This window comes from Lampetra planeri, chromosome 33 (assembly GCF_965212315.1).
Source record: "Lampetra planeri chromosome 33, kcLamPlan1.2.h2, whole genome shotgun sequence".
NCBI lineage: Eukaryota > Metazoa > Chordata > Hyperoartia > Petromyzontiformes > Petromyzontidae > Lampetra > Lampetra planeri.
Window position 1 is genome coordinate 5,933,332 of NC_136139.1, and position 26,213 is coordinate 5,959,544.

At 50.0% G+C, this 26,213-nt stretch overlaps 1 protein-coding gene across 5 annotated transcripts in view; it reads left to right on the forward strand.

Annotated features, from left to right (window-relative positions):
* The first annotated feature begins 145 nt into the window (after nt 1–145).
* The window catches only part of ANAPC1 (anaphase promoting complex subunit 1), a 43,801-nt gene continuing 17,733 nt past the window's right edge, over nt 146–26,213 (forward strand). The window contains exons 1-32 of one of the 5 annotated variants that reach the window (XM_078610095.1): nt 146–215; nt 1,670–1,954; nt 2,380–2,550; nt 3,842–3,902; nt 4,357–4,451; nt 4,825–4,907; nt 5,538–5,611; nt 6,638–6,783; nt 7,570–8,009; nt 8,674–8,874; nt 9,266–9,361; nt 10,473–10,566; nt 10,719–10,784; nt 11,180–11,323; nt 12,091–12,234; nt 12,848–12,908; nt 13,744–13,931; nt 14,302–14,376; nt 15,192–15,308; nt 15,681–15,862; nt 17,086–17,180; nt 17,571–17,728; nt 17,863–17,941; nt 18,354–18,390; nt 19,519–19,589; nt 20,629–20,804; nt 21,985–22,087; nt 22,825–23,068; nt 23,429–23,547; nt 24,209–24,489; nt 25,270–25,504; nt 26,062–26,153. In XM_078610095.1, coding sequence (XP_078466221.1) covers nt 1,691–1,954; nt 2,380–2,550; nt 3,842–3,902; nt 4,357–4,451; nt 4,825–4,907; nt 5,538–5,611; nt 6,638–6,783; nt 7,570–8,009; nt 8,674–8,874; nt 9,266–9,361; nt 10,473–10,566; nt 10,719–10,784; nt 11,180–11,323; nt 12,091–12,234; nt 12,848–12,908; nt 13,744–13,931; nt 14,302–14,376; nt 15,192–15,308; nt 15,681–15,862; nt 17,086–17,180; nt 17,571–17,728; nt 17,863–17,941; nt 18,354–18,390; nt 19,519–19,589; nt 20,629–20,804; nt 21,985–22,087; nt 22,825–23,068; nt 23,429–23,547; nt 24,209–24,489; nt 25,270–25,504; nt 26,062–26,153 — 4,392 coding nt within the window. In that variant the 5' untranslated portion in view covers nt 146–215; nt 1,670–1,690. The other 4 variants (XM_078610098.1, XM_078610099.1, XM_078610096.1 and 1 more) reach the window with 4 other exon arrangements.

Below are 26,213 nucleotides of genomic sequence, written 5' to 3' on the forward strand. Positions count from 1 at the left end.
GTCTAAAGTTTACATTTGAGAGGAGAATAACAAACAAACGTAAACGACCGCGGCACGAGTTTTTAAGTCGCCCGTATCGTCGCTCTCTTATCCTTTGCAGAAACACGCGAAACGCGTTTCGTATTTCAGGCCCAAGCCGCCGCTTGTCCGCCGCCGCTCGCCGTCGCGTCACTCGCGAGACGGCGACGACGCGCGGCCTTCGTGCCACCGTTCTGGTATTGGCGGCGCATAAAATTACAAAGTTACAACTCAAATTTCAAACGTTATAGTACAAATACACGGCCTCGGACAAGCCGCGTTCAACTCACGCTATACAGCCACGCAACAGAACAACACACACACACCGACAGCATGGACGCTGTCTAAGCTCGCGCCGTTACCGCTTTTCCCGCCATGCAGCAAAATGACTACTGTACGTACAGTAGGCGGCACGTTGCCGCGTGTTTTGAAGTGGAGTTTGGGGAGTCGGTGAACGCCTCCGTGGAGGGGATCGTCTCGGCGGGTTCAGTCGGTGGTTTAAGTTGTACGACAGCCGGGAGTTGCGAGCGGCGAGGTGTTTTTTGTTCCCCGACGCGTGTTGAATGAATGGATGAATGTCAACAATCCGCTGCTGGAGGAAGGACTGCCACCTTAGCAATCATGGGGGATGTTTGACCATACCTACGCCTCCCCCCCCCACTTCTGTTTCGTGGGGGTTAATACGGCGATTGCAGGAGCGCTTCAGATATTGCTCGCCTTTGAAATTATCCGTGGCCTCGAATCGAACGGAATTGGTGGCCGAGTTCACAGTGCATTGCGCTATACACTGAACCACGGGGTAGTTTTATTCTATTCTTGCCAGGAGCTAAATGCCAATGTGCTTGCCACGAGAGGGTTCCAGGAGATGGATCCATTTGAGGAGCGCAGACTACAGTGGTTTAAATGTATGGTCCTTAGTTTTGGTGGCAGCAGTTTTGATGAATTATGAGATAACGCGTAAGTGAATGAGCGAGGTAGGTGTCGGGGGACGTTAAAGACGTCATTCGTAAGAGCAGGCCATTGTGTGCCGGTGTCCAAATTTTCCACGTTCGAAAATTACCCTGCATAGAGTATTACGCAATTGGGATTATACATAGCAATTATCGCCCCAGATTGGTTCTGGTTCAAACAAAATGAACCTGAAACTGACTGAGCAAATACAAAATTCAGAGTGTGATTCGGAGTGAATTCGAATATTAGAGTGACAGTGAACTCATGTATATGTTGCCATGCAAATCTTTGTATAATGTGTGGTACCACTGCTGCACAGTTTCCATACCTTGTTTAATCACCCGTGCTGCATTAGATTAGGTGTAAATGAAATCATTTATATGGTGATATCTTGTGCTGTGATATTACACTGTATAAATCAAAGGGTTGTCCAAAACATGGGAGACAAACTAGAGCTGAAAATCCTTTTAAAATATGCCATTGCATTTTGCTCAGACAGCTGTTCATTTACTGATAATTAAATACTTCCTACATAATCCATGCATATGCATGGTTTTCTCTAGCTGTTTTTTGTTTCAAAGGCGATTTTCATAAACGAATGAATTTTACCTAACAGAGATACTCGCGGGTTTAAATTGTGTCTCACCGCCTTGTGGTACCTTCCCCCGTCTTGTCTCCATCTTGTCCCTCGCTGGAGCAGAGATGCGTATAGCGCTGCCCGATGTCGCGCGAGCCTGACCCGAGCGAGGACGAGGAGACGATGATCTCGGCGTGGGACGCGCAGGAGTTCGAGCCGTGCGGACGCCGGCTGTACCGCATCCACCCCAGCGGCGCCAGCGATATCGGCGGCGGTGGCAGCGCAAACCTTTCCCCGGCGGGACGGCACGCTGCACTACGCACTCCCGTCCCCGATGCGTGGCCCGCTGACGGCACGGGCGCCCTCGCCGGGTGCCTGCGCGAGGTCACCATTCAGGAGCACCCACGCGTGCGTGATGCTTTTGACTGTTGGGGAAATTATAAAATGAGGAAATTGGGAAAAATTGGAGGGGGGGAAAAATAGTCTCACCTCTGTTCTCACATGTGCTGCTGGTGCATATTTCCCACCTTCAGGAGTCATCGTTGGTCACATTTTCCTGTGTAATAAAATACCACAAAGTGGTCTAACTTTGTTCAACTACAAAGTAGTTTTAAAAGTTGTCAAACTTCCACTCAGTTAACCAACTTAATCAAATTATCATCCCACAACTAGTTTTCTTGTTTGTGCAAGTATTTGCTGATGCCTGGATTCGAACCCACAATCTCGATTGTATCCATTCAGCTATCTTGGCCTGTTGGTTTGGTGCTTGTGCACCGCTGGCAACGCAGCGCCTGCATCGTTGTTTGATTCAGTGCCAAATCGCACTTCGACAGGAGCTGTGGGAGATGCGGGCGGGCCGCTCCGAGCCGGGCGCCGCTTCTGACGAGCACAACTTTGACGAGGAGCTTTACGCCTCGGGGCGCGTCGCCGTGTGGAGCCGCGGCTCGTCCAGCAGTTACGCCACGGTGCACAAGTCCTTCACCGTCGAGGAGCCCATCCAGAAGGTGGCACTTGCCATGCCATTCCACAGTCTCCTTATTGCACGTGTGTGCATGCACAGCTCTTTTGTCCATCTACTGCTGGGTTACTTACTGAATCATCTCTCATGAGCTGAATAATTTATATTAATCGATTAACTGATCCTCAGTCACATCCCTAATACATAGAGAAAAAAGACAAGGAACCTCCCCTTATTGCGGAAATAGATTGTTGGGGCATGTGCTGTTAGCGAGCATCTATGAAGGCTGGCACGGCACACAAGGGGGTGGGTGGCCAACAACATGCCCAGCTAAGATTGTTTCCCCAGTGCTGATGTGTACGCACTGAACCAGGTACTCATTTGAGGCTTTGTCGACCTAGGGAAGACACAGAACTGATTAACTAAATCACCACTGATGTTAGCAGCGGTTAAGAATCAAACTCAGGTGGCTGGGTTCATATAGCGTTGTGCTAACCATTATACTACGTGTACTATAAACACATACGTATGGCCAAGGAGCTTTTTTCATTTAAGTCTTGACGAGTTTATTCCTGTGTGCATGCAAATGTGGTTTGCAACATAACCGAAACCTAGAACTATTCACAAAAAATGTCATTACCACTTATCCACAGTTATTTCATCTGGTTCAGGAGCTTTCCCTTTGTCTGACTGTGAAGGGCACATTTGACCTAGTGTGACATGCCAAACTTCTTCACCTTCATCTGAGAAACGATATAATTGTTGCGATGTAGGATTTTCTTTTCCATGGTGATCTGTATAAAATGTTAAGATTCAAAGTGGTAATATTATAAATGTTAACATTCAACCGCTGCTACGTTGTCCCCACCTGAAGAAAGATGCTTGTGTTGCGCCCGAAACGTCGTGATTTAATTTAGTTTTCATTTATTTAATTATTTTACCTACGTAACTTTACCGAAAAAACAAAGAGTTTGAATCCTTGCAGTCACGAAAGCTTCAAATCTAGAATTCAATCTCTGTCTTCTGTTACAGTTCCATCTATCTCCCTAAAGGGCAACCATTTGTGAATTGCAAATCATGATCCATGGTGATGATGACGATGATCACTTTGTTTGCAAAAGAGCCCTTCTGCATCAGTGCTGATAGATGAGGTTTCGTTTTCATGTTTTTGTTTTTTGTATTTCGGTGACCTTAAGTCAGGGTCATCTCATTGACTGGCTCGGGACTCGTAATGGACATGAGCATAGCCCAAATGTTCATTCGAGCAGGAACATGTACTGATCAGCTTCCAGTCAGAGGTCGACTGCCCAATCATTCCTTATGTATTCTTCCCACAGGTGCTGTGGTGTGACTTCCAGGAGTGGGAAAATAATGAGAAGAATGGTGGGAGCCCTGCTGGTGAGAGAGCCCGGGTGTTAACGATGTGTGTGTTAATGACGTGTGTGCTTATGTGTTGGTGTTGCGGTGTGTGTTGACCATGCCTCTATGTCTATTGCCGTGTGCGTTAATATTGCTGTGTGTGTTTACGTTGCTGTTGTGTGCTGACATTACCACTGAGTTTTGATATTACTGTGTGTGGATGTTATTCCGTTTGTTGACATTTCTGCTTGTGTTGTCATTGCCATGGTGTGTTTTGATATATTTTTTTCAATCTAGATTAAAACTAATTTCATTAGAACTTCTTTTTGTGTTTAGTTTGTTGTCCTCCCGCCCACATCTCTGATTAGCACAGTTGGCTCCTGAAGGTGCGAAAGAAGTTCAATATACAAACACATTCATATGTGTGATGATGTTGTTGCGTGTGTTGACGTTACCTCTGTTTGTGTGTGTGTGTGTTGGGCATACGCTGCAGCAAAGGTCCTTCACTGCGTGTGCATCGCGCAGACCACGTGCGTCGATATTCACACGTCCGATGGACAGGACTTCTCTGCCCCCTTGCCCTTCCAGGTGATGAGTCGCACTTTTTTCTGAGCACCCTCGCTTCTCAAAATTCTTGCGGCTCTTTCGCTTCATTGTTAAAAACACATGCCCTTTGTTTCACGCCCGGTCTTGGTATGTAAGCCAGCGCTTTGTTCGCAAAGTAGGTCGATCACGTTGAGACCGTGTGCGTGTGACACGACACTTAAAGATATTTCTGTCCATTGGAGCAGAAGACTGGGTGTTCCATAAGATCTGCTTCTAGATTTGATGACCCATGGTCGCTCTTGCAAATGAGACTGTTCTGGGCGCTTGAATTTTCACCTGGTTAAACAAATAAACTCGAAAGTTGAGACTTGTATATTGATGCATATTTTTTACTTGTATATGCCCTTTTGTGCAGGTCGCTAACACGTGGCCCACCAAACAAGGTCTTCTGTTTGAGAGAGAAGCCGTTCCTTGTGAGATGCTTATAGGGTCGATTAGGTACAACACTTTTTTGAAACATTGCCCTAAACACTACATCAATTTTTATGTCAACCCACTTGTGTATTTCTTATTGCAACATACAGGCGATGAATAATTGTGCCATAAAACAATGGTGGCTGGATGTGGTTTTAGTGATATCTCTGCGACTTGTGCTGGGCAATTTTTTATTAGGTGCTCGTTAATAGCACTTCTTCAGCATATAAGCCCTTTTGTCAATCCCCTCCTGGAGAAGCACTTCCGAAATGCCGTACACGCTGGTCAGTGCAGGTTGCCGAATGCAGGGAGCATATACAGTAAATACAATGGCTGTTGCTGCATTTCCCTTGGCTGCCCTACATGTAGCCTTCACAGCAGTCTATAAGGCCAACCTGCTTTGCATGATGGTCGCATGTGCAAGCGCTGTCCAGGCTCAAAGCCTGCTTAGCTTTGGAGATTTGACGAGATCGGGCGTGTTTTAAATCTAGATTGAAAACTTATTTCCTGGGGACTGCTTTTTTTTAGTTGTACTTCCCCCGCACCTTCGATCAGCATGTTTGTCTACGTACGATGCAAAATAATTTCAACATACATATATACGTTCCAGGTAATTTGGTCATTATGTGTGTGTCTGTGTTGCCCTTTTCTCAGGGAGCAGCTGGCCATGATGTACAGCATGCTGCATCCTCTCGACACAGTGTCTCCTGTCCTCTGCCGGACGAGCGGTATGACTTTTGCAGATTCTTCCATGAGCATCTCTGACCCATGTCAGTCGTTCACGCCCATCCTTCCCCATTTACCCAGCGAGTCTCTCGCAACTGTGGTTAAAGCATTTAAACTTGTAAATGTTGGTAAAACGTCAGCCATTTCAGTGTGTCCCTGAAACACAGCTCTTAGTTCTGAGGTTTGTCAACAACACCCCGAATTTACCAATACCAAATTTAGCCCATTTACAGGTTGTAAAGTTATTTATATTGCTTTTTTTTACTATAAAATATAATAAGCGAAATAAAACAAAGGTAAAATAAGACCGCTGAAACCACCAAAAATCACAAGCCAATTTTAGAATGCACAACGCCGCTGTAGCTACCGCCGTACAGTGTAGTACGAAACACCGATCTCCCTGGCACGTAGTGTTTCTGCGCAACATGGCGATGCGGCGCGGTATATTGCGCACGTTATTTTAAGGACAAACGAATAAAGTGTCTCCCTACTCAAACGAGCAACGGGGAAGCTCTCATCTGTGTTAGCAGCCGGGGGCCAATGCCAAATATGGTCCTAACTAGCTTGACTACCCGGCTTCGCCCGAGACTTGGATTCTTGTCTTGGATTAATACACGGCCTACGCGGAGGGTGGGGGGGGGATGCGTGACGTCAGCAGGCACACTGCGTGACGCTGCCGCATGCGGGTGACATCACAGATGTGACGTCACCACTCACTTGCCGCGCAAAATATATACATTATTGCGCCGCCCCCCGCCCCCCAAAATACAAAAGTCTATTTTTATAATTTTTGCATTGTGGAAGCTACCCACATGCCAAATTTCAAGTTTGTTTCATGTTGGGAAGTATGCTAAAATTTCGACTAGACACATATTCACAAATTTCCCTTTTTTATATATATATAGATAAAACCCCCATTTGTACGTAAGTGACCGCTGACATATGCTCATCCCTACACGGCCACCGTAGTGTGTGTGCGCGCGCTTGACCGTGCATGTGCGCATTGCCCCGTGTGCGTACGACGGCAGGCGTGGGCGGCACGCCGCGCGTCGGCTACACGTACGAGCACTCGCACCGCATCGTCTTCGCCTCCCCCAAGTCTCCGCTGTTGCTGACCTTTGACCCGACGCTTGGCCTGCACGCCGTGTGGTTCCTGAGAAAGGCCACGCCACAGGTACAGGAGGCGGCTCGCTCACCCTCCCTGCTGTCCTCCGTCTACCATCTTGCCTGAAAGGCTTCATTTAAGTGATTGTCAGCCAGAATCAATTATTAATGTTAGGATATACACATCAGGTAGATGTTTTTAGAGGTGTAACCGTATGGTACGTACACCCCTAAAGGGTTGAAGCAGTGGTGCGGTGGCTAGTGGACAGCACATTGAACCCGGCGACCTGCGTTCAGATCCCAGCCAAGGCTAATATCTCTGGTGAATGATAGCTAAACCGGTCCTGCTCCTCCCCCCTTCACCAACCGGCACTGACCAGCGTGATGAAGTATGGTCATTTAACCTCTTACCACTGACACGGCGTGGGGAAGTCTTCATGCTGCAGCAGTACTTTGACAAAAGTGCTGTAAATTATTACGATTATTATGTTTACTCGATGTTGTTTGTGATTGGTTTATAGACAAGGGTAGATTTTGAATCTGATTACAACTCTGTATCGTAACACATGGTGGAGGGGGGGGGGGGTGAACTCGCAGCTGGTGGCCAGTTTCATAAAACACCTTGGATGAAAATCTCCCTTCATGGACACTTATTCCAACAGGAGCCAAGGAAGTTTTTTTCACGTAATCTTTATTTATACTGGAGGAATCTTTTTCACAGATATCCAATAGGTTTTCACAGCTGTCCAGTAGTTTTTCACAGACGTCCAGTAGAATGTAACTGGTCCCAGCTCAACAAAGCACCATCATTATCTTCAGCCTAACCGCCTTCGCTCGGCTCTCTCCTCTCCGCCAGGAGCGCAGCAGCATGCTCGGCATTCCCGGGCCATCGTCCGTCGTGGGCAGCCTGTGCGGGACGCTCGGTGGCAGCGTCGTGGGCGGCTTCACCGACGAGCTCATGGGCAGCGGCGGCGGCGGCGGCGTCGGTAGCGCCATCTCGTTCGCCGCGCACCTCCGCGGCCTTACTCGCAATGAGAGCACGTTAGGCCACGGCGGTGGATTCTCATCCCCGCTGCACCAACTCCACTGCCAGCAGCTGCTTCACGCCTCCACCACGGCGGGGGGCGGGTCCGGTATTGGTGGTGGCGGCAGCGGTGGTGCCGTTGGTGGTGGCGGCGGCGGCGGCGGCGGAAGTGGTGCAGGATCGACTTTGGGTGCTACTCTGCCGCCGGCCTCGGGGCTGCCGTTTTACTCGTGGTCTTGGTCGCCCACCATGTCCAACATGGCGTCGCTGAGGTGAGCATTCCTCAGAGTTGCCGTTGTGGTCATCGTCACAACGATCTTCGTCACCGTTGTGAGGGTTGCCATCACTACTGTCGTTGCTGCTGCTGTTATCGTTGTCAATTAATGTCGTCTGTAGCGTCATCGTGCGTCATCATCGTTTGAATGATCATAATTACCAATTAATTCATAATCGTCATTACTACTCATTGTTATCTTCATTACAACCCTCGACGTGGCAGGGGGAGGCCTTCAACCAGCAGTGGATTCACAAAGGGCTGTACATTATTATTATTATTCACGCGTTTCAGTGTCTAGCAGTGGGGTCACGATAGCTTACATGAAGACGATCCAGTATGAATACAATGTTACTTTAAAGTCGTTTTCCTTTTAGAGACCTTATAGAAAGCCCGATATATTAATCAAAGGGTTACCCAAAACTTAGCAAAACAATCCAGCGTTAAATGCGTTGACATTTTAGGCCAAGGCCTCCGCTCTCTACGACGTCGTTACACATAACGTCACCTCGTGCGGCTCAGATGGCAACGTTTTTTATCGTTCATGAAATCATTCACAGGACCAACGCGTGTTGCAAAGAGTTACAGGATCCACGAAACGCGCGTTTATTTTTTTCCTCCCTCATCATTTTTGAAAAACAGCAGCCGTTGTCTCCTTCCAGCCGGTCCCACTCCCCGGCGCCGGGCAGCTCCCTGGCCGCGTTCACGCAGCGCTTTCTCTCGCCGTCCCCGCGCGGTCAGGCCAACTCGTCGGCTAACCAGTCGCTCAACAGCTCCGCGGGGAAATCCGTGACCGAGCACATGCTGAACCTGCCCGACCTCTGCATGGACCACCTGTGGACTGAGAAGGTGCTCACCAACAGGTGGGAACAAATCTACTTGCATTTACAGCCACTTACCATTCTTAGAGTGCTAGGTCGGGGAAGTTTTTTTTATTTCACCGAGTGCCGAAGAGGACTTGAATACTAATTTTCAACTTGACACCGGGCACACTTTTGGCGGTGTGTCTTTCCTATGCGTCTTATGATCCGGAGCTACGGTAGGAAATGTGTTGAACAGGTGTGAAAACATTAGCATTAGGAGAGACATAGGTGGCCGGGCGTGGTGCTGGCAACACTCTACCCCCTTGTGTGCGTGTATTGTGCAGGCCCTAATAGATGCTCACCAAATGGCGTACTGCTGTTATTGTTCTTGAGACCGGATGGGGGGCGATTGTGTGGGATGTGCGGTCTCCGTGTGTGCCTGCGCGTTCAGGATATCGAATAGCCAAGCGAGCAAAGCCTTCATCACCACCGACCTGTGCGGCCGTAGGTTTCTCTGCTACCTCATGGACGGCCACCACGAGCTCAGGTTTGCCTGTGCCCCTGTGACTGGGGCAAATTTCCTTTGTCAATTCGAAATACTTTTTTTCTTTCTTTCTACTTTTCCCCAATATATTCAAATTGTGCTGTTTTGCGAATCTTACGGAGCACCGTGTGTTGGAGAAATTCATGGTTTTATCTGATGTTAAAATCATGCAAAGTGCCATTTTTACCCTTTATACAGGATGGGACTCATTAATAGATTGTTGCATGGTAGTCAAACTGATACATATTTTATTCATTCTCGGAGCTAGAATCTCACAGAGCACCGTGTGTTGACAAATAAAGGTCGAAACCAAATATATTATCATAGTTTTTTGTGAAGTCATGGGTGATTGGGTTGAGGTCATCAACTCACTATGTTGAGGGACGTGTTTTATCATAGGCATGCTGGAACCCGGATTCAAACCCAGGACCTTAGCACTTTGACCTCTTACGCCATGTGACCACCTAATTCAAAGACCATTTTCGAAGTCACAAATAAATGTAATTTTTAAAATTGTGTATTGCCGAACAGAAAAAAAATCAAAACTACAGAATTATTGTAACGATTAGACACATGATGGTGTATTTATTATTTCACTCAATAATTTATTTTTTTAGGTGTATGCGGTTGATATTGTTACGTTATTAGAAGGCTAATTTAGAAAAAAACTTCAATTGAGACAATTTTTTTTAGAAACAATACAAATTGGTCAGCGTCAGCCATCGTAAGCCACCAGTGGCAGGGCTCATTGGTCACCATGTCGTACGTTTAGACAACCATAGACACACCGCACAGGGCTGGACTTGACTTTTATCGTTAGATACTGCTGGACATCTGTGAAAAAAGAGAGCTCGATAGCTCATCAGATTCCTTCAGGATAACTAAATGTTTGGATTTCGATAAGTGCGGTATACCAGTAACCGAAGTTTAATCTCTTTTTGTGCGCGATTATTGATAGCGGACAAATAAAATAGATGACAACAAACCCCAATCACGACCAAAGGAGGCGATAACGGTACGCGATTGTTTTGTAATAGTTGTCCACTTCTCGAAGCTGTGGAGCAGCTCAAGGCTTTGTTCCCCCCCCATCCCCCTACCCCCCCCCCCGCTGCAGGTGCGTCAAGTTCGAGGAGAGCAACGACAACCCCTCCAGCTTCGTCTTCGGGGTCGTGACCGATATTCCGGCTCGCGACGCTGCCCCGCTGGAGGTGACGCTCGCCTCTCGTTCCGTCGCGGGCACGGGGCCCACGTTCGCGTGCTGCAAGATGTTCCTCCTCTTAGTCCACTTTTTAGCGAAATCGTGGCAATGTCTCTGCTCCACCGAACTAATGTGTCTGCTGTTGCTGCTGTTTTTCTGCAGTCTCTGAACATGATGTTGGTGTTGGATGACACCAGGAGCCTGGTTTTGTTCACCGGCCTCATCAAGGTGAGAGGGCTTTGCCGCTCCCACGCTGCCCGTGCCGTTCCATGCGGCGTTAGTGTCACTGGGTATGGACTGTCGGTGTGGCCAGCTGGGTCGTGTACATGCGTCCAACTTGCGGCCTCTTTGTCAATCCACTGCTGGATGAGGGCCTTACCTCCCGGTGCAGGTTGTGGGGGCTATATTACCATCATTCACTCTGCTGATCAGTGTGGTGTTGGTGCCGGCGGAAGGTTCTGTGGAGGGGTTGTGGTGCCTCAGCGGTAAAAAATAAAACAAACTGATTCTTGAGTCAACAGACGACACCAATCGTGATAATGCGTGGCAATTCGACACATCGCAGGGGGACGGCAGGGTGAATGTTCTCGTGTGTGGCGGCTGCTTTCGTCTCTGGTGCCCAGGTGAGCAAGGTGTACGTGACTGGCCTGCAAGCTCCGTCGCTCTGCCACTCGCTGCTGCAGCCCATGCCGCGGCCGAGTACGCCGCTCGACAGCAACAGCACGCCCTCTCGCCCGTACGGCACCTCGGCGGTGACAATGCACGAGGTGGGTACAGCAGCAACAACAACAACAGTGACGATTTCAACAGGGCGGCAGTGGGGGTAACCTACGGGGCCGTCGACTGAATAGGTTTTGACCTGCAAATTATATTTCACTTTATTTTGTTAGGTCTCGTAGTTTTTATAGTGGCATTATGCTGTTCCAGTGTGCCACTGTTTGGCTTTAGGCCTTCCTCTTGTCCTCATTGTTGCAGGCCTCTGGGTTTCCACTCCAGTGCCTGTCGCTGTAATCTGTCCTCCATCCTACACACCCGTGTCCTACCCATCGCAACCTCAATTTCCTGATTAGGCCTACATCACTATGAGATACCATAACACACGATTGCCAAGAGATCGTAGCCAATGTTTACAATGGGGTGTGACGTGGCAACAGCGATGACATCATCAAGTGCATTAAATCCCTTGCTTAAAACACACGTATTGTGTGTAGATATTGTATAGTTCAGAAAATGATATGCGAATTAATTACAATGTTTTATTCCATTGCTATAGTTGACGGTTAAATCTCTCCAAAAAATTATATATTTTAAAAAGATGTTGAACGCAACTGGTAATGGACTGTCATTGACAGACATGGGTCGGAGATGCCTTTGATAGAATCTGCAAAAGTCATTCCGCTCGTACGGCGATAAAGCAGGAGGCAGTTGGTAAAAAAATTACACAAAAAAAAACTAGCTTAACTGAAAGCTGGTCTCACACTTTGACATTGTGTGTGTGCGCGAGCGCGCCCTCCACCTGCCCCCTCGTGTTCAGGCCATGTTGGTGTCACCCGTGCCCGAGATGAGAGAGTCCATGGGCATGCGGCTGGAGTCCGACCTCGATGACTCGCTCTTCCACACCAGCAGGCCCAGCTGCATCACCGGCCTGCGCGACCCCGTGCTGTCCCGCCTCACCCTCGTGAGCATCATGCACCGCGCGAGAGGCGTCACACAGGAATCCGGTCCCCGTAATTGGTGCCATCTCAGCGTACGAGCGCACACACCCAAGGCTGTTTGCTGCGTAGACACACCCCCGAGGCCTATGTCACTGATATGTTTTGTGCGAGAAAAAACCCGACGAATCATTGCAATCCATTTTCAGGTGTACAGATTGTCCTCAAGATAATGTGGGCAGGTATACCTTGTCCTCCGTGTAATCTTTTTTATTGAAAAACCCCTAAACGTCGTAAAAATTCAACAATAACAAAAATAGAGTAGTGGTTCTCACACAATGTGCTATGAATCAGAATCTTTATTTAGAGGAATCCGATGAGCTATGAAGCTCTTTTTCACATATGTCCAGTAGAACCCGGCGATCCGCGTTCGATTCCTGGCCATGGCTAACGGCAGTGGCGAGTGGTATCAGAACCGTTCATGGGCCCCCTCCCCCCCAGTTCACTATCCCTCACTGACAAGCCCCACGACTTATACGGCATGTGCGGGCCTTCATCCAACAGTTGACTGATTAAGGGCCGCGTATTATTCTATGCGTTTAATGTGGAACGTAAGAACTGCTTGTGTTTTGTCCACAGGAGTTGGTTGGGGGAACGATGAGGCGAGTTTCCCTCCCGGAAATTGCGAGCTGTTCACTGGGTGAGTTCCCATATCTGTTTTGCTGCAGGCGTTGGAGCATAGTACAGTCCAACATCGCATTTTGCCACCGCATTGCCCGCTTCTGAAAAATTTGCTCCATTTACAATTAAATGTCTCAGATTTTCCCCTATAATACAGGTTTGTTTGGGTTAGATCACGTAAATATATAAATGTCGTTAAACCCGCCACCACCCGACACAGCCAATTAGTAAGGTTTGTCACGTAAATAGAGCATGCCAATTCATTACTAGTACAGCACGCCGGTGTGTTGGAGAGCCAAGCCACAACATTTACAATCTGAGTACGACGTTTCGCCAGTAATTACCAACCAGCTTCATCAGGTGACAGCCAGATTTGTTTTCCACGTTTGATCAATTGTTTGCAATTTACATAGTTGGGGAAAAGTAAAATAGCAACGTCACCCTCTACAGGAAAACGAATGCCCACTTGTAGGCTGGTGCTGTGTTCATCTTGTATCACACAGGGACAGTTGCCACGTGGGGGTCCCCTTGGCTAGATTGCCACAGTGCACCTCGAGATGTACTACATGTGTGACGCAGTATGAGTTATAAGCAATGATGATGACAATTCATAAACAGCCAATTCTCACATATACAGTTGATCCATGTGTTGGAGTGTAAGAATCAAAGTTTATCGAGTAATCGCTGCATTTTTGTATGTTTAGCTCGTACACAAATGTGGATTTGTCTCTCCCTGTGTGTGGTGGGGGCCACTGTAATTCGTCTATTTGTCTCTCTCTCTGTGCCTGTGTGGCGGTGCCACGTATTATTCATCTCTCTTTCTGCCGTGTCATGGGATGTGTTGGTGGCGCCAGTGCGGATGTGCCTGGGCGCGGCGTGCTACGCCCTCCCGCGGGACACGGCGCTGCAGCTCCAACTGCGCTGGTACACGGCACGCAACCGCATGGGCAGCCCGGGCCTGGCGAGCGAGTGGGCACTCTTCCGCAACTGTCTACTCACGGCCAGCGGATACGACATGGAGAACCTGCCCTGGGCGCAGCTCGTACGAGTGACACCCATGAGCACACGTTGTCGATAATGCTCACACGCACGCACGCACACACCAGGGACAAACTGATTAAACAGAGCTTAATTTCAATCAGCTCTGCCCGGGTCGGCGACTCGGAAACCACATACAGTGTTAACTCTCCAACATCATACCGGGTGGCTTTGAGTTGACCTCATGGAGACCACTGATGTTAGCCGTAACATGGAATCAAGCTCGGGTAGTCGGGTTCACATGGTACAGTACGATTACCGCTTATGCCACCTCTCCACGCGCCAGTATTAACACAATGCCGGTGCATGTGCGCACGCGTACGAACACACCTGCTTGTGGATTCATGCGTGAACATTTGCTCTGTGTCACCCAGGCCGAGCAGGAGCCATGCCTGTCGCCTGTTCTCACACCCAAGAAGCCGCGCACCTCCGACGCGGGAACGGACGAGGTGATACCCCCTTCCCATATATATACAAATACGCGCACATTTCATTTTTATTTAATTTTTGCTTATCCATGGTGGATTATCCTGGTTGCAGTTTTAATCGTGCTAGGGAACGAGGGGTATACATAGAAAATGTGGTCTTTTACGCTAATTCACGGCTCTTTACCCGCACACTGGTTCTACAATTTTCTGCTCTTCGGTCGCAACACAGTGACCGATTACTTTAACAAGCAATACAAACACACGATGCATGCGCAGTCTTCCACGTATTTAAACACATTCTTTCTTTAAATAGCCGACGCTGCATTTTGTGCTTGGCGTGGTGCAAGTTACCTCCGCTGATAAAGAATTAATTGGGTTTCTTAAGAGAGTACAGCTTGGACGTTTTTTCTGCTTTCCAACGAATTCGAAATGGGAAGCATAAATTAGGCGATAAAATATATGCGCAACGTTTACCTACGTAGGATGATTGTGAAGATGGGAGAATCGTGTCGTCCATTTATTTTAATTTCTTCAAGAAATCTGTTACCTTGCCGAGACGTTCACGCGGTCACGCCGGCCATGAATGGAGGAAGTGTTTACGCACAACGTCAACTGGGAAGTGCGATCACTTCCCCCCCCAAAAGGATGATCCATTGTGAGCGGAACTTTTTTATAACCTCGTGTGGCAGTTGGGGACTTCCCCGGTGATGAAGCGAGCTACATTTTGTCGAAGGCTTGCACGAAGACCTGGAGACAAAACAACACTGCCGACACCAACCATGCCACGCTACTGCAAGGTGTCTGATTGCTTTGTGTATGTCGCTGCCTGTTGATAGGACTGGGAGTTTCTGTTGAACAGCAGCTACCATCAGAGCCTCCTGTCCCATCCGCTGGTTGGTATGCTGGGTCTCGATATGGCTGAGTCGGCCAACCCCGACGGCGGCGTTGAAGAGGTATGGGGAGGTATTCTGCAACCTCTTTAGTTTCTCCCGCAGCGAGAAACGTTTGAGTCACGTCTATCTCAAATTATGAGTACATTTGGCATTCGCACTGTTCTTACGGGGCAAGGCTATCACGAAGGCGCGATGTTTCCAGAATGAGTAAAGTCTGTGGTAGTTTCGCATGAGGGCGGGTGGTGTTACGATACGTTTTCCCAGTTGGAGTAATTTGCGATAAGTTTTCAAATTTGGACCGTGTCTCCAGCACACGTGGCCGACTTTTATTTGTTTAAATGTAATCCTAATGCTCCTCATCCTCTTCATTTTCATCCACCTCCTCTTCCTCCTCGCGTGTCTGCCCCCCCTCCGCCCCCCTCCTCCACCCAGCGCGGCGAGGCGGAGAGGGGCCCCTTCTCCCGGGTACACGTCCTGAACCCCGAGGCGCCGCTGTTCACGCACCTGCCGACTGTGTTCTGGGCGTTGCACCTGGTGTACGAGGACTCCAAGCTGGACAGCGCCCTCGCCGAGACGGGTCGCGCGCTCGGCACGCTGCTCTACCAGATCGCTAGGTGAGTGCACAACAGAGGTCGCAAACGGGTTTTGATTCCTTACCTGTACCCGTACCCGGCCGCACCAGGGTCGCAAATGGGTACCCGTACCCGGCTGGGTACGGGTACCCGTTCCCTACCCGTACCCTACCCGAAATGAGTGACAAACGGTTACTCACCAGTGACTCACGGCCTACCCGTACCCGTACCCGGCTGCACCAGGGTCGCAAACGGCTACCCGTACCCGTACCCGGCCAGGTACGGGTCGCCGGGTATCGGGTAGGGTACGGGTATCGGGTACCCGGTTGCGACCTCTGGTGCACAAGCCATGGCAGATGCGGATACCCGATGCACAAATGGAACATTAAAAACTCTCAAATGTGCGACCATGGTCATCCAGAACAGACCGGACAATGTATAACGACGCAATGGCTGATCCGCAAATACGAAGGAAACATCGCAGCGATGCACTCTGCTGCTCCCAACGTGGTTATCTGGCTTGACCACCTGAATGTGAAATTGTAAGTTGTTACATCTACATCAGCCGTACAAAAGAAGAAGAGGTGGGTGCACACGTGGTCAGCTACTGCCGCACGGTGAACAGGATCGTCGGTGGATGAGCCGGGCAGGTGGCTCGGTAGAGCGAGCGGCTAGCAATTGATCAGAAAGGTTTGTGTGTTTACATCCTGTTTAACACGTAAGCTTTCGAGACCAATATCCATAATATATAGGTTTTTTGGGTTATATCGCGTAAATATAAATATGTTAAACCCGCCACCACCCGACACAGCCAACTAGTAAGGTTTGTCACGTAAACAGAACGTGCCAATTCGTCACTAGCACAGCGCACTGGTGTGTTGGAGAGCAAATCCACACCATTTACAATCTGAGTACGACGTTTCGCCAGTAATTACAACCAGCTTCATCAGGCGTGAGCCAGATTTGTGGAGAAGTCCTGTTTCGTTTCTTAAATAGAGCGATAGATGTGACGATGTCACTTGTAAGCCCTTGTGGGAAGGTGAGGGGGGGGATTAATGAATGCATATAAATTACAGTGGGCATCAATTTCCGGTTGGGTTATTTACATGGTAATAAACGTCCATTATGCATCCACATTGTTCTTGTACCAAACTACAGGAGTTACATGATGATGATCACGTTGACGCACTGTATGAATGCCCTGCCCTGTGTGGTGTCTAAAACGAACGTTTATTCCTGTTCTTGACCGATTCTGTATTTCACAGCGACCTCCGCCTGACCTCATATTGCGACCACTACCTCCGCGACAACCCAACGCTGCTCAAATCGTTCGGGCAGAATGCGGTTTTGATGCCCCAAGGTACTGCACAGCGACCTACAATACACCCATCCAATGCATTGCTACGTGTGTCTTTTTGTGTGTAGGCGTATGTAGTTGGGAGCTGAAGTTTAGCGGTTCACACGCTGCGCTATGAACCCGGCAACCCGCTTTCGATTCCCACTCATGGCCAACACCAGTGACGATTATTTGAACCGGTGCTGGGCCTCCCCTAGGTAGACTCAACCTTAAATGAGTACCTGGTGTGATGTGTAAGCTTCGCCACTCAGGAGACGAAGGCGGTCGGGCGTGATGTTGTGCCAAGCCGACCTTCAAAGGTGCTCGCTAACAGCTCTTACCTCAACACTCTGTTAAGGCTATACGGGCGATCTTTGTATTTACGTGTGTGCGTGTGTATGTGCATGTCTGCAGCCCAGCTAAAGACCATGGCGCAGTACCACGCGGTCGCCCGGGACCCCCCCTGCGTGTGCCGCTGGCTGTGCCGCATGATCGGGTGGCGCACCGGTGGGGCGCCCCCACCCTTCCCATCTGTGCCCGGAGTGTGTGAGCGCACACGGCTGGTGGTGCTCGTAAGTTGAAACAGAGAAACAGTTTGAGCGGCACCGCTACTCCTACGATAACGGACATTTCGATATGGCCCTAAGCGGAACACAGTGAGCGCGCACCCAACCCTTCTCTCTGTACCGTGCGTGCGTTCCCATAGAGCTTCGCCATTTACATCCTCGGAGACGAAAGCGCAGCGTTCTTGGAGCCCAGCAAATACCTCGACAAGATACCCGCGGGTAAGGGCAGCGCGGGATGAGCAGCAGTGCAGCGGTGAGCGTGACGCGCAACCAATCTGGCGACCCGAGTGAAATTTCTGGCCACAGCTAACTTCAGTTGGTGTGTAAAAGCATCAGTACTGGGGAGACAAAGGCGGCCAGGCATGGCACTGTCCATATCCTCCTGGCACTGACCAGCTTGGTGGTAAAGTATGGTCAAAGAGCCACCGTGAAGGACACGGTGTGATGTTGTCTGCCGGGCCAGGTAAAAAAAAGAGCTGAGCTCAATGGGCTTTACTCGAGAAATACACTTCTGATTCTGGTGTGAGGAAGCCTTCATGGATGGAGCAGTGAATTGTACATCACAGTTCTGTTTTTGTGGTGTGTGTGTGTGTGTAATTGTATGTGTTGGTTGTTTTTAATGGTTTGTTAGGACATGGTTGGTCACAGACGGAACAGGAGACCAGCAGGTGAGTTGATGGGCGGTAGTGGCGCACGTCTACAATGCAGCACTGCACGAGAGGTTTGGTGGCTCGCACACGTATGTTGCGAACCTCTCTTTCCATTGGCGAGGTTCCATACATACCCTGGCTTGCCGGGAGAAGGCAATTCAGCTAATTGTGGACTTGTCTCCATCTGTTCAATTTGTGTGGGTTTTCTACGGGTGCTCCCACATTTATTAACACTCATGAATCGGTGTAAAATATCTCAGTGTACAGAGAACCGCAGAGCTCGGGCAATTTTTGGCGCCAGATCACCGCCTGGCTGCTGCCTTCCTGCTTTTATGTGGCTCCTCACGCCTCTTAAGTCACAACCGCTTACTCTCCTGGAGTGGCAGAAGACTGTGCGGTGGTGCATAACAGTTGAAATTAACACATTCCTGCGGAGGGAGCTGGTAGGAACGTCGGGTTGCTCGGTCAATGGCCAGGGTCAACGGCGGCGTGGTGTATTCCGCAAATATGCCCGACTGTGAGGCCGGGCACAAGCCGGCGTGAGTAGGTTAAACGTTGAGTTTTATAAGGGCACCACGGGGTGACCAGCCCCTCCCCACCCAGCCCAGCCCCACCCCTCCCACCCCTCACCCAGCCCCACCCTCCCCACCCAGCCCCTCCCCACCCTCCCCTCTCCACCCAGCCCCACCCCTCCCATTTTTGGATGCACGACGGACGGACGGACACAATAATCCCCTGTGGGCTGGTGTAACCAGGAGGTTCCTACCAGTATTATTATTAAACAATGATGCACTCTTTAGGACTACGTGCTCTGAAAGAGAACAGGTGACCGAATGTGCTAAATTTACAAAACACAGTGTTGCAAGATTGAAAATATATTCAACCTCGAGTGCCCAGTTAGTACAGCTAAGATGCTTGCAGTAACAGATATTTACTGTTTGCCAGGCCGTAACAAGCTGTAGTTTCCCTAGCCCTGCATTAGACGAAATCGTTTTTGGTCACCTCCAGTGTACACTTTTTATATCCCGCAATGCATACGTCCCTCTGTTCTGTACAGCATCTTGAGCTGCTATTGCTACAAAAAATATTTTTCCGTGTAATTTTGCGTTTGTGTGTGTGTGTGTGTTTATGCCGATTGCTGTTCAGAATTTGCACGGAGCAGCTGTCGTCCCTTCCGAGCCCGGCCGAGAAACTGGTGTTTTTCCTCGCCAACATGGGTGAGCGAGCGAGCAGTGTGCCGGCAGTGAGACTGCACAAGCAAAGCTCATCGTCATCAGCCTGGAAAACGCATTGGCAGATTTGCTCCGACAGGATTTTATTTCTCCATTCAGCGACGTGTGAATCGCACCCCTGACCGTATCGCCGACATCCGGAAGCGTAGCTGTTGAGTGCTGGCTGCGCCATTACACGGAAGTCCACGGGTCGGAAGGGCCTACACACCGGGCTACGAAGTTGGGGGTCGAAATTGGACAAGGGACCCCATTTCATTCCTTGCACCAGGACCCATGCTGAACACGCTGTTGTGAGCGAGTGTACGAGCAATCCATGAAATGGAGTACTGTGGTGGCGAGATGTTAACTACCTTGCCTGGTATGCAGGCGGTCGTGGCTTCAATCCTGACCCCTGACGCCTGTATTTGTGGCGAGGTCGCTTCTGAAAGAGAGTTATGTAGCTCAGTGGGCCTTACCTGGTAAGATAAAATTAGTTTAGTTTAAAATGTTGCTTTAATCTGCCATTGGCCTCCTCTTGGTAAATGTGGCTTTAAATTACTGCCTGTGTTTACATAAACACTGGAGAGACAAAGGTGGAAAGGCATGCCAGGTGCTGACCACATCAAAACCTCCGTAACTGTTTCGTCCTTAATGGGTGCTGTTAATAACATTTGCCCCCAGGTTGAAAGTGTGTAGCTATTCTGTCTTTTCATCTGCCTGTAATGGGGGGTTGGTACGATAACTCCATAAAAGATGATACAAGATGACAAACCTTTAGTATAAAGCAGTGCAATTTACCCTTGTGCGCGGGCCGACGCTCACAATTGGTCATTGACGATCTGACTACGTTGGTACGACGGACGCGAATTTAATGAGAAAACGTTTGCAAAACGAGTGAAACCCATCAAAAGTTTTACCACCAGACGATCAAAGAGCATCTAATCATAGCACATGTACACATATCTTACTGTCGTTATTAATCTGCTCCTCGGATCATCTACCCATGGATAATCGCCGAGCGGCAACCGTGCGCGCATGTCCCCAGGATTCACGCTGCACGACCTGGCGTCTCTGCCGTTTGGCGTGGCCCTGCCGCTGCACGAGGCCGTCTGCCGCTGCCGCCCAGCGCCGCCGGAGCGCTGGCCCCTTGCCGCCTACGCCCTCGTCGGCCGCCAGGACCTCTCCCTGCAGGCCCGCGCCGCGAGCGAGCACGAGAAATCGGTACCCGGAGGAGCAAAACGAGCCTTTTGTCATTAAAGGAGAGAGATAAAGAGATGCTGCTGCTGGGTGGCACACGTTGGTTCGAAGGCATGGGTTGCAATTGTAAGGTTGTGAGTTCAAATCTGAAGCATTGTCCTTCATATTCTTAGGTTTTTTTTTCGGTAAAGTCACGTAGGTAAAAAATTTAAATTAATAAAAATAAAATAAAAATCACGACGTTTCGGAGGCAATACAAGCTTCCGTCTTCAGGTAGAACCATCACAGCACGACAGCTGTATGAGAGCTGAATACAGCTATCGTGCTGTGACAGTTCCACCTGAAGACGGAAGCTTGTGTTGCCTCCGAAACGTCGTGATTTTTATTTAACTTTTATGAATTTTTTACCTACGTGACTTTACCGAAAAAAACCTAAGAATATGAATCCTTGCAGTCACGAAAGCTTCAAATCTAGAATTGTCCTTCATGCTTGGATACCCTTACATCCCTCCATCACATCGTCCTTCTCCGTGTACCTCTCCAAGGCTGGGACGATAAGGGGGTTGCGCTTCTTGGTTCACACGCTTTACACGACCCCTGAGCAGGAGTTGAACTCACAACTCTGAGATTTGAGACTTTCAAATTGAAAGTTTTATGCACTAACCATTGCTGTACAAGGACTTCGATGGAGAAACAGTGGAAAAGACAAAACAAACTGTGAAAAGGGATCCTACCAAAGCATTGGAGGTGGGGTCTTGGCTAAGGTTAGGCTCAATAAGAGGGTTAGTTCATATGACTGGTTGGTTAGGGTTAGAGTCAATATTGGGGTGAGTACAAATGACTGGTGATCTAGTTCATAATAATTACGGCAACTTATTTTGCGCTGTACCATGGCAATCTATCGGTTAGGTATACGGTTGGTGAGAGAGGGCTAGTCCTAGTTGTTGGTTGGCTAGTCTGTTCGGGTTAAAGGTAGGGCTCACGTTTGGCTCGTTTACTTTGCCCACAGACTGCCTCCTCCCCATCCCGAGTGTAATTAAGAGCCTCTTCACAGCGCCATCTGGCTGAAACTCACAGTAATGTGGCTGTATGGCCCATGAGGTATAAAACATAACATTCATCTGGACCCCTTCTCTCCCAGATAGTTTCTCACTCGTTGTGCCGCTGTGCGAGACATGATGGGTGTGCTTGTTGCCGTTGGGAGCAGGCGCAGACGAGCGGCTTCAGCTCTCAAGGGGACGAGCGCTGGAGCAACGGAAACGGCGCCAGCGGTCGGGGCTTGGGGACGGCTGGCGGGGCGGACGCGGGTGTGTGACTCAGTTGGTGTGCCGGGTCGCTCGCTCGCTCCTATCGATGATCGCTTCGTAGTTCTGCTGTTGGGCGACATGAAGAAATGTCACTTCCACTCCGCTCGCAATCGGCATAGCATCGCATCATTTCTGCAACGTGGTTGCATTTGTTCTGATTTCTATTTGCTTGTTTTTGCTCTTTCTATTTTCTTCATTGTAGTACTTGATTCTATTTCTCTCGTCATTTTGCAGAGCCAGGTCTATCTAGCAAATGAGATGGTCCTGGTCTTCTCAGGTCTTACCTGGTTATATAAATCACCTATGTTTAATTCATGGGTTGGGTAGCCTTTACTAAATAAGGACTGAATAGGAGTTTCAACAGAACATTGCTTGATGAGAAACTCATGATCTGGCTAGGGCTATATGCATTGACCATGTGCTCAAACCACTTCAAAGACAATGGGTGACAACCACTCTTGACTTCCTCAGAAATTGGTACTCATTTTTATCGACCCCATCGGGGTCGTGAATGGCTGAGTCACACTCAACCAGAATTTTAACACGCAACCTTTCACCTGCGAGCCGCTAGCTCGACTGCAGAGCCATCTCCTTATCTGTAAAAAAAGAGCATTATAGCTAAACCGATTCCTCCAGTTTAAATACATATTCTGATTCAATGCTTTACTGCTGAGCCACCTTCTGGACGGTGCTGCGGTCGATGCTCGTTAACTCGGCGATCCGTCCTCTCCCGGCAGCAGGCGGCGGCCTCGGAGCGGCGAGTGCAACAACCGCAGCAGCGATGACGATGACGAAGGAGGAGGAGGAGGACGACGATGGCATGGGCGACCTGGACGGCGGCGTCATGTCGCTGGTGTGGCCGGGCGACCTGCGCGCGCAGGAGGTGCGGCGGCTGCTGCAGAGCACGCGGCCCGTGCGCATCAACGTTGTGCAAAGGCCCGAGGTCAGCGACCACGACTTCATCGAGGAGAAGGAGGCGAGGTGAGTGTTCATGTGGTGTGTGTGTGCGCGTGGGAAGCGGTAGTGTAGCGGTTAGCGCGCTGCGCTACAAACCCAGTGACCTGAGGTTGATTCCCGCTCACGGCCAACATCAATGACGATTATCTGAACCAGTTCTGGGCCTCCCCGAGGTCGACTCAGCCTCAATTTAGTACCTGGTGCAGTGTGTAAACATCGCCACTTGGGAGGCAAAGGTGGCCGGGCGTGACGCGTCATCTTGCGACGGCATTCCGCCATGTGACGTCATCGCTTTGCCCCCGGCCCAAATGGGTTTGAGTCAGTCCATGGATCACAGGGATTCTCTTAAGCCTCTTTCCATCTGCCATGTCGCTGACGCCGCAGGCTTCTGCAGCTCTGCCAGAGGACCATGGCTCTTCCTGTGGGCCGGGGGATGTTCACCCTATTCACCCACCACCCGCTGCCCACGGAGCCGCTCCCAATCACCAAGTTCAACCTCACCGGTCAGTGCCTCCAGTTGTGGTTGTTCTACGATCGCCGGTGGGTGCTTCGTTCAATCGTTGTTGTAATGTGTTTCAAAAGTGATGGACGTCATAGTGGAATCCAGTTAAAATGTAGTCACGATTGAACGGATCGTAATAGTTCCAGCTCTAGAACTATATCCGTTACCACGAACATCAACAGCTGCCCTGTAGTGGTAGAACAGGAGCTGAATCAAACTGACAAAAGGCTCTACGTCTACTGTATATTCTGGATTAATAAGTTGGGAATCCGTCTTTTAATTCGCTCTGTGTGTATATATTGAATTTCTTTTGCACCATTCGTAGCCAACCGTGCTAATCGTGGTTGCAGGGGAAGGACAACAACCTTAAGACAAAAGCAGTTCTAAAGAAATTAGTTTTCAAATTAGATTTATAAGTGCAAAGCTCCAGTAGCTGGCTAATATTGTAAAAAAGAGTGTTGTGTGTGCGAGACCAGATTTTTATAACTTTATTGACACCGGGCACAAGTTTGGGGTGCGTCTCACTTTTTGGAGCATCTCATAATCCGAAGAAAACGGCAACTATAACCTCTCATTGCCACCTCTGGCCATACCAATTCCCGCTTCTCGGTGCACACACGAACTAATCACATATCGACACCATCCCGGACCGTCCCAACTAGGCCGCGCGCCGCCGCACAACATGATCGTGGACCTCAGCAGCGGCAACATCGACATGCCGGCCAACATGGCAAGCTGGCCCAGCTTCCACAACGGCGTGGCATGCGGCCTGCGCATCGCGCCGGCCCAGCGCCTGCGCCTGCACGCTGCGTGGCTCTCCTACAACAACCGCCCGCAGGCCGGCGAGCCCATCCCCGAGTACGCCGGCGTGCTGCTCGCGCTGGGGCTCAGCGGCCACCTCAACGACCTGCCCATCATGCACGTGCACGACTATCTCACCAAGGTGTGGCGGGGACAACCACGGCGGGAGTGTGGCCGATTGCCTGGCGGAGGCGGGGAGTAATTTCAACAATTTAAACCCGCAAAGATCCCCCGTGTAGCCTGAGATTAAATGCTGTTGGCGAACACCTATGAAGGCTGGCATGGCACACGAGGGGGTAGTTGGCCAGCACCACGCCTGGCCACCTTTGTCTCCCCAGTGGTCAATGTTTACACACCACACCAGGTACTCATTTGAGGCTGAGTCGACCTAGGGGAAGCCCAGGACTGGTTCACATAATCGTCAATTGTGTTGGCCTGAGCGGGAATAGAACTCGGGTCACCGGGTTCGTAGCTCAGCACGTTAATCACTACGCTTCCGCTCCCCATACACGCATACGCACATTCGTAGCCATACAACCTGCTGTGGATATTGCTGTTAGCGAGCGCCTAAGAAGGCCGGTGCACGACCATCAATCTTAACTCGAGTTGCCATGTTTGTAGCATAGGGCACGAAGCACCATGCCACCGCTCCACGTGTCTGATAATGTAATTAATAGCAGTAGCGGAGAAACAAGTAAGCGACTGATCGGCATTGAGAGAGAGCGGCCGTCGTGAATCGGCCTTAAAGTGCACGTCTAAGGGTCACAACACCCTCGTTGTAGTCCTGAAGGTGAGAGCACCAACGTGATGGCGGTGTCGACGACGACGGCGGCAGTTGGAGTGTGGACAATGACGAATATGATGACGATGACGATGACGGAGGTGGCAGCTGAGGCTGTGTCGTTATCGCCGTCGTGTGCAGGGCCACGAGATGACGACCATCGGCTTGCTGCTGGGCGTGTCAGCGGCGCAGCTGGGCACCATGGACATGGCGGTGACACGGCTGCTCGCCGTGCATCTGCCTGCGTTGCTGCCGCCATCCACCACAGAGATGGACGTGGCGCACGGTGTGCAGGTGGCGGCCGCCATGGCCGTGGGCCTCGTCTACCAGGGCACGGCTCACCGCCACATCACCGAGACGCTGCTCAACGAGATCGGTAGGGCAGGGCATGTGCGGGGGGGGCCGGGCGCACGTGTCAATGTTTGTGTGTGTGGGTAGTGTAGCGGTTAGCATGCTGCGCTACAAACCCGGCCACACGAGTTCGATTCCCGCTCACAGCCAACACCAGCGATGATTATCTGAACCGGTCCTGGGCATCCCCTAGGTCGACTCAGCCTCAAATGAGTAGCTGGTGTGTCATGGGAACATTATCACACTGGGGACACAAAGGTAGCAGGGCATGGTCTTGGCCACACTAATCCTTGGTGTGCTGTACCAGCCTTCTTAGGTGCTCGGTAACAGCACTATCCCAGCTGGTTGTATAGCTATAGAGGGATCTTTGTCCCGCAACGTACATACGTTTACCAACTATCAGGTTCATGCAGTGTGTGTCAACTTCATCTGCATTTGATTGCCCAATGTGCAAAGGTGTGCTGTGATGATTCACAAAGACTGGAGTTTGGGAAATCCCTGCTCTGAAGCATGTCATGTGTCTTTCGCGTGTGTGCCTGGATCGCTGATGTTTGAACACGATGACTTGTGGACTCTTGGCAGGGAGGGCGCCCGGGCCGGAGATGGAAAACTGCACGGACCGGGAGTCGTACTCGCTCACCGCCGGACTGGGCCTTGGCATGGTGTGCCTCGGGGTGAGTGACGCACACCTCCGTGCCGCAATGGTTTGTTGTTTATTTGTTTTAGTTTATTAA